We start from the raw sequence: 12,793 nt of genomic DNA on the forward strand, positions 1-12,793 counted from the left end.
TTTCCGTTTTCGCTGCGTTCTAGCAGTTTTCGTTCGGTGTTACTTTCGCAGCCTTTTTGAGCTTGAGGTAGTCTGTTTTGTGGTAATCAGACTCTGTGAGAAGAGGGTTTTTAATGTCCGCCTAACAAAGAACACATACCTTTCCTATATTTTTAGGCTTCTTTCCACCCCAAAATTAAGTGTAAACGTTTATTTTTGTAACTGAGGTCATTGTTCAAACGCAGCATCCCTGGTATTGTATTTTCTAACGCGCATAAAACAGAAATTAATCAACATCATATTTCGATACATTTTTGTGTGGCTGCATACAGCCATTATGATGGTATTCAGACCGTTGGCGTCTTTTACGCTTGGCTTTCATAGGCTTAGAATAATAATTGGCAATCCTTTTTCCTTTAGAAAAATAGATAATCATTCAAGCGGTGTTTTTCAAAGTTTAATGTGTAGCTTTTGGTTGCATAGTGCATGTTATTTAAGTAGTCAAAAAATAACAAAGAAAAAACGGGTTAGGAAGCGGTTTTGTTTTGCCGTCGGAAAATTGAAAAAGAAAGATACAACGTACCGCTTTACGTTTTTAGGCTATGACAAGACCTATAAGGAGCCGAGTGCTTTATCTTTTACTATCAGTACACTAATCTCACAACGAAAATCATCGGTTAAAAAATGATGGCCTTTTGGAACGAGATGCAGAACCATCTGGTTCTATATAGGATCCCCTTTTACTTTGTCTCGCTTTTTCGCTATGCTGCATAATGTATCCTTGTCTAAGCTAAGAGATTGAGACCGATATACATGACGAACAAGTCCGTGCCCTAATCGAAACACTAGATTACTGCCAGGGTGTCCCTAACTATAGCGTACGAGGGATCAGCCTTTCGCCACGCACACCTGCATCTGGCAGAGCTTATTCCGTTACTTTGGCAATCTGAAACTGGCCTTTCACCTCGCCTAGTCAGCGAGTGCGCTAGTTTTCGAACATTGGACATTAGTTGCTATATTTCAATGATTTCGTTTTAGACGTGTCGCGCGAAAGGTTATACACATCTCGGCGGTTGTTAGCATTTTAATCTTTTCTATACCAAGTTTCTGTTTTATTTCCGAGTGTTTCTGAACACCAAATGGAGATAATTCATTTTCATCAGGCAAAAATTGGTAACATTCTAACTCAATTTTACCTTAGCATCAAAGTGATCTATGGGGAAACCACGGGCTGGCCCGAGTTCTCGCAGACGTATCGTATGACGCACTATAAACGCAATCTCGTGAGTCAGGCTTACTCATTTAGATAGAGCTTTACATGCTCTAAAAATAGAAAAACGTTTGTCTCTGGAATTCCTAGCCCCAGCTGCATTGATCTAGTTTCCGTGACTGTCGGTTTGAATTACACACATAAACGAATACGCGATGCTATAGCACGGCTCTCTGTTTGCGTCCATATGCCGTGTAACCATGTACTTAATGATCTCTGCACACTTTAAGGTGCGTGACTCTTGGCGGCTAAACACCTCTCAGAATGCATTCGACTGATGGCATGTTGAACAACACGACGCCTACGTCCATTGTAACGAGACGAGTCGTAACAATAAGAGAATCAATCACCTTGCTAGACACGGAATACAACAATACAATATATAGTCTACAGCATATATCTATACGTCTATACGTTGCCGAGAATCTGTTCGGTGCATTGGCTCCGGCAGTGCCCACTTTGGTAGTATCCTCAAGCAAGGTCTTTGCACCCGGACAGCTACCAAATAGCAAGTTTTATGATCAAGATGTTAATTTAGTCATACTTTTTTTTCTCAAGAGTCAAAATGCATGACATGGCATTGTAAATAACGCGTAACCTATTATCAAGAAGACTCGGTTTTCGCTTATTCTTTCAGGCCCTTATAGTTCCGCCAACAAACTACAAATTATCTATTTAACTTACATAGCAAAATTGTTTTGAAATCCTGGATTGTATTCTGTCTTTACAATATTTAAGTTGCCAGTTATCATATTGGTGGAGGGCGAAGATCGCTGTTGTAGGAAGTATTACAATGTTGCCTTTGCATTCGACTTGACGCCAATACACGAGAAGCTCTTTTGTTCGTGCCTCCGTTGATGTTTGCGCTATTTTTACATAACGCCTATAACCGCCATTGCTTAATAAAACTATAAACCCCCGTTTTAGTTTTTTTTTCACGTGTAGTGCGTATTCTCGACTTGCGTAATCAATGTGTTAGGCGGAACTATAATATCTTCATTGTTTGAAGCAAGACGAGGGATGTGTAACAAGGATGTCTCGTGGATGTGGTGTCTCGTGGATGACCTCAAAGGGTTGAAATGAGAGCTGAAAAAACTTAACAACAAGAAGGAAGCAGCAACTTGGTAATAGTTTGTATCCAACTTTCGCCGTCTCGCAGCAGATATCTATAATTAAGCCAAGCTTGGTTGGACGCTCACAACTACAAGTCCATCGAGCCTTTTATCGACGGAGACCCTTGCGGCGGCTATGAGATTGCCCTATTTTAATTGACCCGCTCCTAGAACACGGGTACCTTTTTACCTGGCGCCCTAATGTGTGCTAACCATTGTGTGTATGCATTAAAAAGAAAAGCTAAACAAAAATTGAATCCCAGCCCCTCGAGTCACGGCGGCCATGTTGAGTTCGGTCTCGTCCAATCCAGAGCCGCCGTCCACCATGATCAATCCAATCGAAAGCACTCAGGTATATAGGTATATATTCCATACCCAACCCCCTCTCCTCCCTCGAGCCTTTTTTTTAATATTTCCCCTCAACACAATCAACGAACTGCTGCACACCATTCTTTTCTTCTTCCGTTTTGCCAAGGTTGTTTTTATCTCACTGCTGTTGCCGAGCTCAATTAGGTTGAACTGCAATAATGAAACCGTCTGGCTTGTGTCTTTTATACCGTTGCTGTCGCAGAATCTTCCAATTAAATGCTACATTCTCCGTCAGCGTTTGACTTGTAATAGTGTAACATTTCAAACGAAATGTCACGGTCCGCTGATTATTAATCCGGCTAAGAGAATTTATACGAGCGAACGTGAGAACGTGTGTCAAAGTCAGTCAAATTGAACGTTCTCATGTGACCAGCGTAGTGCTTGCATAATAACTGGTACCTTGAAACTAAATTTCAAAAAATTACGATACACAGCTAATTGGAATTTAATATAAGTAACACACAAAGAAAAATTAATATAAAACAAAATTAAATTGTTAAAATATAGACTTCGATCACTGTTGTTTTACGATAGTGTTGCACAATAATTTCTCGAATTGTTTCCGTACTAGATTAAATACAGCTGAGTCCTTAAGTATGAATAAATAAGCGTTCAAGGACTGCGATCTGTTATTTTGATTCATGGCAAAGGTAAATGCCTTCTCACTTTTGCCAAAATCCGCAAAAAATTTAAACTCTTGGAACCCGATAATAATTACACTGTACAACCAAAATTAAACGCTGTTTTCGATAAAAGTGGATTGTTTTTTGTCAACCCAACTGTTTTATAATAAAAGGGAAACAAAATGCTGGTAGCGCACATATTTGGGTTTGTTATTTTTAGCGATTTCTTAAATAACTATAAGCCATAGGAAAAAACAAACAACATAACTATAATTTTTGTTTAATTTCGAATCAAAGTCATACATTTTTATAGCTACATCTAGGTGTTTTGAAAAAATCAAATGGGGCGAAAAAGTCGGGCTTATTTTTTTTCGTCGGGCTTAATTTTGAGTATGGCAGAATTCAGTATTGTAATTTTTACATTAAATTTGGTTCACACAAACCTAAAATAAAAGGCTGATTTCAGCAAAAATACTTGTTTTCTCGTCAAACCATCCGTTTTTGTAATAAATAGAATTAACGCACTGCTGGCGCGCATTTATCATCCGTTTTTTTCGTTTATTAAATAAGCTATAATCCCAACGTATAAATAGACTTCATTTTTGTGATTCTCGTTCAATTTTGAATCGGAATCTTGTATTTAAAATGAAATCTAAATTTTGGCCAAAAATGAAAAAATGAGAAGGCTATAGCCTTCCCACTTTTGTCAAAATCGGCAAAAAAGGAAAACTCTTAGAATGCGATAAAAATCACACAGAACATTCAGAATTAAACGGTGATTTCGATAAAGTGGTTTTTTTTTGCGTTAAATCAATCGTTTTTGAAATAAGTCGAATATTTAACACAAAGTTAGCGCGCCAGTGCGCACCAGCGCTAGCGCATGCAGCTCAAATATTCGGTATATTTAAAAAACAGTTGGCCTAATGAAAACAAGAACGACATATTTGTGAATTTGTTTTAATTTTAAATCAAAATCATGTATTTTTATAGTTATATCTAGATATTTTGAAAAAAATTTAAATATCGGGCTTATTTTGTCGGGCTTAATTTTAGAAAGCCAACTTTTTTTTAGAAGACGGCACCTATTGGGCACATCGCAAACTACCTACTGCTCTAAAAAAAATTTGAATTCAAATAACTTAAAAACTACAACTCCCAAGAAAAAATCATCTTGATTTTCATGATCCTTGTTCACTTTGAAATCGAAAGCATGTATGTTCAACGGAAAAAAAAATAAAGTGCCGCTAACAGTACTTTGTTTTCTATTATTTTCAAAACGGATGGTTTACGGAGAAAACCAATAGCTGCGTCAAAATCAGCGTCCAATTTTGGTCATACAGTGTGAGTTTTGTCGAATTCGAAGAAATGACGTTTTTGGCTGATTTTGACAAAAGTGAGAAGGGTATAGCCTTCTCACTTTTTCATTTTTGGCCAAAATTTAGATTACATTTTAAATACATGATTCCGATTCAAAATTGAACGAGAATCACAAAAAGGAAGTCTATTTTTACGTTGGCCTTATAACTTTTTTAATAAACGGAAAAAACGGGTGATAAGTACTGGCGCGCCAGCAGTGCGTTAATTCCATTTATTACTAAAACGGCCAGTTTGGCGAAAAAACACATATTTTTCCTGACACCAGCGTTTTATTTTAGGTTATGTTACATCAAATTTAATATTAAAATTACAAAACTGAATTTCTGCCATACCGAAAATTAAGCCCGAGAAAATAAGCCCAATGAAATAAGCCCGACTTTTTCGGGTTTATTTTTAGATAAGACTTTTTTACGGATATAGCTATAAAAATACATTAGTTTGATTCGGAATTAAACGAAAATAACAAATATGTCTTTTGTTTTTCATCGGTTCTTATAGTTATTGAATAAATGGCAAAAAACAACAAACCCAAATATGTGCGCATTTTGTTTCCGTTTATTTAAAAAAACAATTGGTTTGACGAGAAAAAAACCACTTTATAGAAATCACCATTTAATTTTGAATGTTCTGTGTGATTTTTATCGCATTCTAAGAGTTTTCATTTTTTGCGGATTTTGACAAAAGTGGGAAGGCTATAAGCCTTCTCACTTTTTCATTTTTGGCCAAAATTTAGATTTGATGGGAAATACATGATTCCGATTCAAAATTGAACGAAAATCACAAAAATGAAGTTTATTTTTACGTCGGGGTTATAGCTTTATTAATAAACGGAAAAAATGAGTGATAAATGTTGGCGCGCCAGCAGTGCGTTAATTGTATTGATTACAAATACGGCTGGTTTGACGAGAAAACAAATATTTTCCCTGAAATCAGCGTTCTATTTTACGTTAATCCAGATCAAATTTAATGTCAAAATTACAAAGCTGAATTTCAACATACTCAAAATTAAGCCCGACTTATTTTGTCGGGCTTAATTTTGATTTTGATTTTTTTTTAACATCTAGATATAGCTATAAAAATATACGAATTTGATTCGAAATTAAATGAGAATCACAAATATGTCATTACTTTTTTCATTGGGCCAACCGTTTTTGAAATACATTGAATATTTGTGCTGCATCGTGCTGACGCTGGTGCGTACTGGCGCGCTAGCGCTGGTCGTACTGCCGTTCTAGCATTGCGTTTAAAATTCGGTGTAATTAAAAAACAATTGATTTGACGCAAAAATAAATCAGGTTATCGAAATCAGCGTTTTATTTTGCTTGTTCTGCGTGATTTTTATCGGATTCTAAGAGTTTTTATTTTTTGCCGATTTTGACAAAAGTGGGAAGGCTATAGCCTTCTCACTTTTTCATTTTTGGCCAAAAATTAGATTTCATTTTAAATACATGATTCCGATTCAAAATTGAACGAGAATCACAAAAATGAAGTCTATTTTTATGTTGGCCTTATAGCTTTTTGAATAAACGGAAAAAACGGGTGATAAGTGCTAGCGCGCCTGCAATGCGTTTCCGATTCCAGTAATTACAAAAACGGCTGGTTTGATAAGAAAACAAATATTTTTCCTGAAATCAGCGTTTTTTTAGGTTAACTTCACTCAAATTTAATGTCAAAATTACAACCCTGAATTTCTACTATACTCAAAATTAAGCCCGACAAAATAAGCCCGACTTTTTCGTCCATTTCATTTTTTTTCCGAACATCTAGATATGCTATAAAAATACATGAATTTGATTCTAAATTAAACGGAAAATCACAAATGTGTCGTTTTTTTTTTCATTAGGTCAACCGTTTTTTAAATACACCGAATACTTGCCACAACGCTAGCGCGATGCTGCACAAATATTCGGTCTATTTCGAAGATACGGTTGTTTGACACGTTTAACAGCGAAAATCTATTCAAGATCTGAGTTTACCAGAGCACTCTGTCAGGCCAAAATTGTCAAATACCAGAGCGTACTGGTGGTTTGAGACACCAACTCTGGAGCTTAATATGCATACTTCAAGTTGCTTTGCAGGCTTTACTACTCCTGGTATATTTCATGGTAAAAAAATATGAACCTTATATACAGTGAAGAATGATCTGTTTATTGGCTGATTTTTTGTTACTAATAAGGTGTATTTTGATTGATAAAAGTAATGCCCTCTTTTTCTGCACACTCACAACGTCTACTGTTAAAGAACTAGCCTCGTAGAGCATGACTAACTCACATAGGAGGATTCGGGTTCCTAGTCGCTCCTGCAGGTGGACTTAGCAGGCTCAAAGAGTTCCACATTCGCGACATGCAGTTGGTGCTGCTGTGTACTTGACCACTGGCCAACGTGAACCACAATGACTCGTCCATGCTGAATTGTGGTGAATTGGCTAACATGGTTTCGACGACGGTTAGAGCGGCGCTTACTTGTGCGTAATAGGGGTCTTCTTCTAATTCCCCAACGTCTATGTAAATCCGCTGAGGTGCCCTCGGTCCCAGATTAGTCTTCTTGATTGTGTGGTTCAAAAAATAGAACCCATTGTCGACATTTATCTCAGTGGGCCACCAGAAAGAAGAGCTTTTACACCATCCCTGTATGCAAAGGGCGAAATATTACTATAATAGCTGATTTTAAAACTTTAAATAGTTCAAACCATTCCAAACGTGTTGGGTCGTGTCCAAAGAGCATGACAAGCTAGAAGTCCACCCAAAGAGCAGCCGCCAATAGCCAAATTGTTACGAATTTCGAATTGATTGCGTTCGTTGGTCAATAGCTTCAAAGCTGGAAGAACTTCATTTATCACATAGTCGAGGTAGTCATCGCCAAGTCCGCCAACTTCCACTGGATAACCACATCCATCGCGGAAATATTCCATATATTCCTGACCAGTTACATTCTGTGGGATGCAACCAGCGCAGTTATCGGACCAATCACCGTTATAACAATAGTACTGTATGCCAGGAACCGGAGTAAGAAAAGCAATACGGCCATCGTCGTTTATGGGATCTCCTTGTGGTGGATTCGACAACGAATAGTCATTTGATCCAATAAAGACAACTTCTTCCGCAATGGCCTTTTCCACAAAAATATCGTCAAAGGAGAAGCGATACAGTTCCATGTATGCAGGGCTCAGGTCAGGTACCACAAACGTCTTGTACGTTTTATAATGGTTTTCATTATAGCTTGGAGGCAAGTAATAACCCCAAATGCGGGTGCCGATGATCTGGTTGACCAATGATTGGACAGTTGTTGCATGTACGGAGCCTGATCTTGTGAAAAAGTATGGGTATGAGAATTCTTCCCGGACCGGAAAATTGGCCTCCAGTTTTGAAATATGGACATGCGTTCCGTGATTGGGACCTAGCATGTCCGTTTTGTTGCTGGTCAAAATACGATATTCGAGGCGACCATTGACTGGCAGGACGTTGTTATGGATACACTCGGCGCAGCCATAACCATCGGGCAAACCAGAGAACTTCAAATCGATCGACCAAGTGTCGGTTGTTCCTGGCCTCGTTAACGGTTGTGGGTCGTCCCATGCCAATCCTAGTCCGTTACCAACGATAAACAAATCCGTCGGCAGCGAGCGATTCTAAGCAAAATTTCAACTTCAGTATATCACTCCGTGTTAAAATAATGATTACTATGCTTAGCGAGATAATCAACCTACAACTAATTCGGATTCAGGATAGCGGACGACGATTCGGAGCGTTAAGCCGGTACGGATGTAAGGCTTTACAATTTGGCCGTCCACATAACGATGTCCGGGACAAGATAGACACGCAACGACAAGAAAAACGATCGCCTTGGAAACCTTTGATAAATGACAAAACACAATAAGTTAATTACATCATTACGTTAAACATGAGCGAACAGAAAATCAAATACTAGCAATTTGATATAAGATAAATTGATCTTTCTTTCAATGCGCAGATTTTCTATATTTTAAAGCTTACGTAGGAAAATGCTTGTGTTTCTCTTTATTTTTCTCTTGCGAAAAAAATATTCCTGTGAAAGCTGCTTCACAGCATCACGTTGGACAGACAGCCACAGAAGTATATTAGTCGATTTGGGAACAATGCTGCAAAATGAATTAAAATATAGAAAGAAGGTAATTAGCCATCTTTTTCCACCGTCTCTATGCGAGAAAAACCGAGAATCCCGGTCACTAAATTCATGTTGCATTCTTGTGTACCAAAATGCTGATATACTGTACATCTGACAGATGCTATGGATAAGCGTAAATCGTGGAAAAAATATAGGTCCTTTTTCAAATTACGTTAAGGCGCCAATTGCTCAAGTATTCTCAATTGGAAAATAGGTAATCGGGATTCTTACCGAAATAATTCCCATAGTCAGTCAGGAACAGAACAACGACCGAAGTAAACGGAGCTCTAGAAACCTACAACCAACCGGACCTATTGAAACAACAATATATAGCTGATTGCTTCCCAAACAGATAAATCATTGCGACAACATTTCACATGCCTAAATCAAACAAATGGTGGAACTCCGACTATCTATGATGAATCAGTCACTCAAGTGCCATATGGTTAAGTAACCAAATCACGAGGATGATTCAGCACGTCTCCTACGATTGTCTTTGGTTTTTAAGATTGGTACGTTTGACGCAAACGAAGGTGACTGATTCTCCTGACGTCTGGCTCCATTGCGTTTTATCAGCCGATGTAATAGGACTAAAGATAGATCTTCAAATTCAAAAGGGCCTTTTTTGCTGTGATTGTCCTGCCCTATCTTGAAGCATTAATATTTAATAAATCTGTGAAAGGAATGTTTACTTTGCCTTTTGTTTCGTATCGATCTTGTTAGTGGATTGACGTTTCGTACCCGAAAAGAAAGAGGCTTACACGGACAAATAGACAGAAATCCTTCGGTCTTCGCCTTCCTAATCGCAGAGCGGACCCTGTTATTCTATGTAGAAGGACGGCAGTACTTGAGCCCATCTGCGACTAGCAAATAAATACTGCACACAGCAATGGGTTAAATGTAGTCACATTTGGAGAGGTACGCTTACTAATGTGATTAGGTCATTCTCTGTTGCCGAAACATCTAGGATGGAATTCCAAACAGGATATATTCGACGTCAAGGAAGTGAAGCAAAAAGAATTTTTCAATAAATCATTATTTTTTTAACGAGTTGGTTGCAGACGTGTCAGTAATCTGCCATTGATTTTTCTGTATCTTGCTTCTCTTGGTTGGTTTGGTAGTCAGTTGGGATTTTTGTCTTTTCTGATACTTCCCAGGTGTCGGTTTTTTGCTATTCTCAAGTTCCATTGTATCTTCCGTTTCTTTATTTCGCTTTGCCGCAGAGATGAGTACTTCATCTGTCATCGGAGTTATCACAGTGCCGATCTTGGTTAAGACCTTCGGTGCTGTCAGTTTACGGACTGCCGATTCAGGAACAAACGTCGATGTCACTGGTGCTCGAATAGTAGATTCGAATGCCGCCGCCGAGCGGAATGGGAATGGCAAATCATTAACCTAGGGTTAACGATTTAAAAAAAATTATTTTCAGCCCATATATTAGAACAACTTGTATACGTACTTGTTGCCGACGCATGTTTGGGTTCTTGTCTTCGTTAATAATAAGGTTTCCTTGGTTGTCATCTCTTCGCTTAGGGGCCGGTGGGGCTTTGATGATAAATCGTTTTTTCTTTCGATTGGAGATTTTCACACCAGCTCCACCCCACTCTCCCCAACCAGGCAGAGTCAAATCGATATCTTTAGGAGTGGCTGCATTGACAATTCTTTTTTTCTCCTCTTTGAACTGTTCGATCACATCATCATCAGCAAACGCCTCTGCCAACGTCATTCGACGTTGTTCTTCTTCTTCTTCCTCGTTACCTTCTTCAGTTACAGGTACTGACGAATTTGTTATTACCGAGTCTGGCATCGAAAGAAATTTGAGAGGATCTATGTCTGAAGCCATCTTGGTTTTGGCTGGAACACTCGCTGCGTTGGGATCTATTTTTGGTGCCGGTTGCCTTTTGCTTTGCTTTTTGTATGTGATTTGTTTCATTTCAATATCTTCAACAGTTTGCTGGAAATCTTCCATTGTACTTTTACGAACCAAACCTTCATCTAATTGTTCTGAAAATTCTTCCTGAACGTCATAGGATTCGGACGCAACACTTTCATTTTCGGCAGAATCAACTGTCGTCGAATGATCAATATTCTCGTCAGTTGGAGGATACTCTTTAAGTTTGCTTGGCTTTTTTGCAGTTTTTTGTACTTCTTTATTCATTTTCTTCTTTATCTCTTTGCCTTTATTGACGTTGTCCCAGAGTTTCCGGTAACCAGATGTTATCTCTGTAGTAGGATAAGATGAATCTGGTAAAGACCCACCCAACCATGGGTTGTCGCTTTTCTCGAGGGGAACAGACGGAATATCCTCTTCAGATTCATCATCAGGCTTCTTAATTTTTCTTGTAACTTCCTTGCCAAGTCGCAGTTGATCTGCTAGTGATTCTCGTGCCTATAATAAAAAAACAAAACAAAAAAACAATATTATTATGTAAAAATGGGGATGATTTAATGTTTACATTTTGATCGTATTTTGAACGAATGGCTTGCAACTTGGCCCATTTGCCAGCGCCTTTGTGCTTCAACGTCATACGCTCCTCGATGCGCTTTTTCTCCAGTTGGTCCAGTTTTTCTAGTGCCCTCTGTGGATCATGCTCTTTGAGGGCCTCGAATTCTTTGACGTGATTTTTCATTTTTTCTTTCTTAAGAAGCCGATGATACCTAAGAATGTAAAGATGATTAACATCATGCCTAAATGATGAACGAGAGAAACCACGTACGTTTTACTCTTGATTTTATTTTGTCGCCTCGCTTTAGCCTCTTGATATGACTGAAGAGCTCTGCTTTTCGCCAATTCTCTCCGTCTCTCTAAAGCTTCTTTCAATGACATGGTAGTTAACGCTTCTTTTTCGGCTGGGGTAAGCTCCTAGATATACGAAGCTGTAGAACGAAAATGGTGGATATGGAACTATTTTACCTCATTTTCAGCTTGGACATGTTTGTTGCCCCGCAGAAGTTCGCTGATCTGCTGTTCCAGGGGTGTTTTGGGCTAGCAACGTGAAACATAATTCTACATAAGTAATTGAGCTTCTAGTAATAAATTTTTTTATATTTTTTTACCTTGAACTTTGCTGTAAACTCAGAAGCTGAATGCATTTTTATGGAGGGTTGGTTCATAGGGAAGATCAGTTGTTCAGCTACTCGATTGCTTTTCACAATGTCATCCCATTTTGATACTTCATCTTTAATCTTTTCATAACCAGCGGCCCTCTCAACCTATTTGGTATTAAATTTCCTATAAATAAGCTAGTTCCATTAAACTAAAAAATTATTGCTACACACTCTCAATGCTTGTGGCTTTTCGAGGGGAGCTTTTAATGTAGATGATTTTGATTTGGCCTGCTTCACAGCTTTCTTAAGTGCATCCAAACGAGGCTTCTCGGCAATCACACTGAGCAGGTCATCAACCTTAATTTTATTTGTCTTTGATTTATCAGATCCAATTTGAACTAAAGCATGCTCATTGATTCTGGAGACTGGTTCAGTTCTCTGGGTAATCTTCATCCTATAGAAAAAGACATTCTGTTAAATATTGAGGCGTATTTATCGTCTATAAAATTACTTTTTATTTCCCAATTTTGATATGGCATTCAACAATTTCTCATGTTTTTCCTCATCTTCATCATCACTTGCAGCTTCATCTATGTCAAGAAACTCCTGCTTGTCTTCCACAGGTTGAAGAATTTTCAGTTTGGACATTTTGGCAGAATTGCTAGTAACTTATTTGTGTGACACTTAATTATAATGAAAGGAGAACTGAAACGAGCAGAAAATCGCGCAATAAACACGTGGTAACTAACACTGAAGACTAGTTCGTTAAAAGAACAATCAAAATTACATCGTCTGCTCTAAGCACGATGGTTCCTATAAACAGTTTCTATTGGTCAACGTTAGCACTTTATCGCCATCTAGTAATTTTCGCC

The 12,793-nt window shown here is 38.2% G+C and overlaps 3 protein-coding genes across 3 annotated transcripts in view; 1 reads left to right on the forward strand and 2 right to left on the reverse strand.

Annotated features, from left to right (window-relative positions):
- LOC130690976 (glutamyl-tRNA(Gln) amidotransferase subunit A, mitochondrial-like) overlaps window positions 1-12,793 on the forward strand; it is a 60,546-nt gene that overhangs the window by 29,554 nt on the left and 18,199 nt on the right. The window lies entirely within an intron of this gene.
- On the reverse strand, window positions 6,943-9,134 carry LOC130690979 (uncharacterized). The gene is made up of 4 exons (XM_057513866.2): window positions 9,105-9,134; window positions 8,437-8,580; window positions 7,420-8,358; window positions 6,943-7,357 (listed from the first exon to the last, which is right to left on the reverse strand). The coding sequence occupies exons 1-4, from the start codon at window positions 9,117-9,119 to the stop codon at window positions 6,998-7,000; spliced, it is 1,458 nt and encodes a 485-aa protein (XP_057369849.1). The 5' UTR covers window positions 9,120-9,134; the 3' UTR covers window positions 6,943-6,997.
- Window positions 9,843-12,691, reverse strand: LOC130690975 (U3 small nucleolar RNA-associated protein 14 homolog A-like). Its single transcript, XM_057513863.2, has 8 exons — window positions 12,433-12,691; window positions 12,153-12,375; window positions 11,931-12,086; window positions 11,788-11,859; window positions 11,591-11,736; window positions 11,330-11,531; window positions 10,333-11,262; window positions 9,843-10,268 (listed from the first exon to the last, which is right to left on the reverse strand). Exons 1-8 carry the CDS (start codon window positions 12,567-12,569, stop codon window positions 9,909-9,911), a joined length of 2,226 nt encoding a protein of 741 aa, XP_057369846.1. The 5' UTR covers window positions 12,570-12,691; the 3' UTR covers window positions 9,843-9,908.

This window comes from Daphnia carinata, chromosome 1, assembly GCF_022539665.2.
Source record: "Daphnia carinata strain CSIRO-1 chromosome 1, CSIRO_AGI_Dcar_HiC_V3, whole genome shotgun sequence".
Lineage (NCBI taxonomy): Eukaryota > Metazoa > Arthropoda > Branchiopoda > Diplostraca > Daphniidae > Daphnia > Daphnia carinata.

What these genes read in the sequence shown, in the direction of transcription:
- LOC130690979 (XM_057513866.2), bottom strand. An exon ending in ATCCTGAATCCGAATTAGTT is followed by an intron (nt 8,359 to 8,436) that starts GTAGGTTGATTA and finishes AATTTTGCTTAG; the next exon opens with AATCGCTCGCTGCCGACGGA. An exon ending in GACCCAACACGTTTGGAATG is followed by an intron (nt 7,358 to 7,419) that starts GTTTGAACTATT and finishes CTTTGCATACAG; the next exon opens with GGATGGTGTAAAAGCTCTTC.
- LOC130690975 (XM_057513863.2), bottom strand. Translation starts at nt 12,569, where the DNA reads ATGTCCAAACTGAAAATTCTTCAACCTGTGGAAGACAAGCAGGAGTTT. An exon ending in TCAAAATTGGGAAATAAAAA is followed by an intron (nt 12,376 to 12,432) that starts GTAATTTTATAG and finishes CTTTTTCTATAG; the next exon opens with GATGAAGATTACCCAGAGAA. An exon ending in GTTCAAAATACGATCAAAAT is followed by an intron (nt 11,263 to 11,329) that starts GTAAACATTAAA and finishes TTTTTATTATAG; the next exon opens with GCACGAGAATCACTAGCAGA.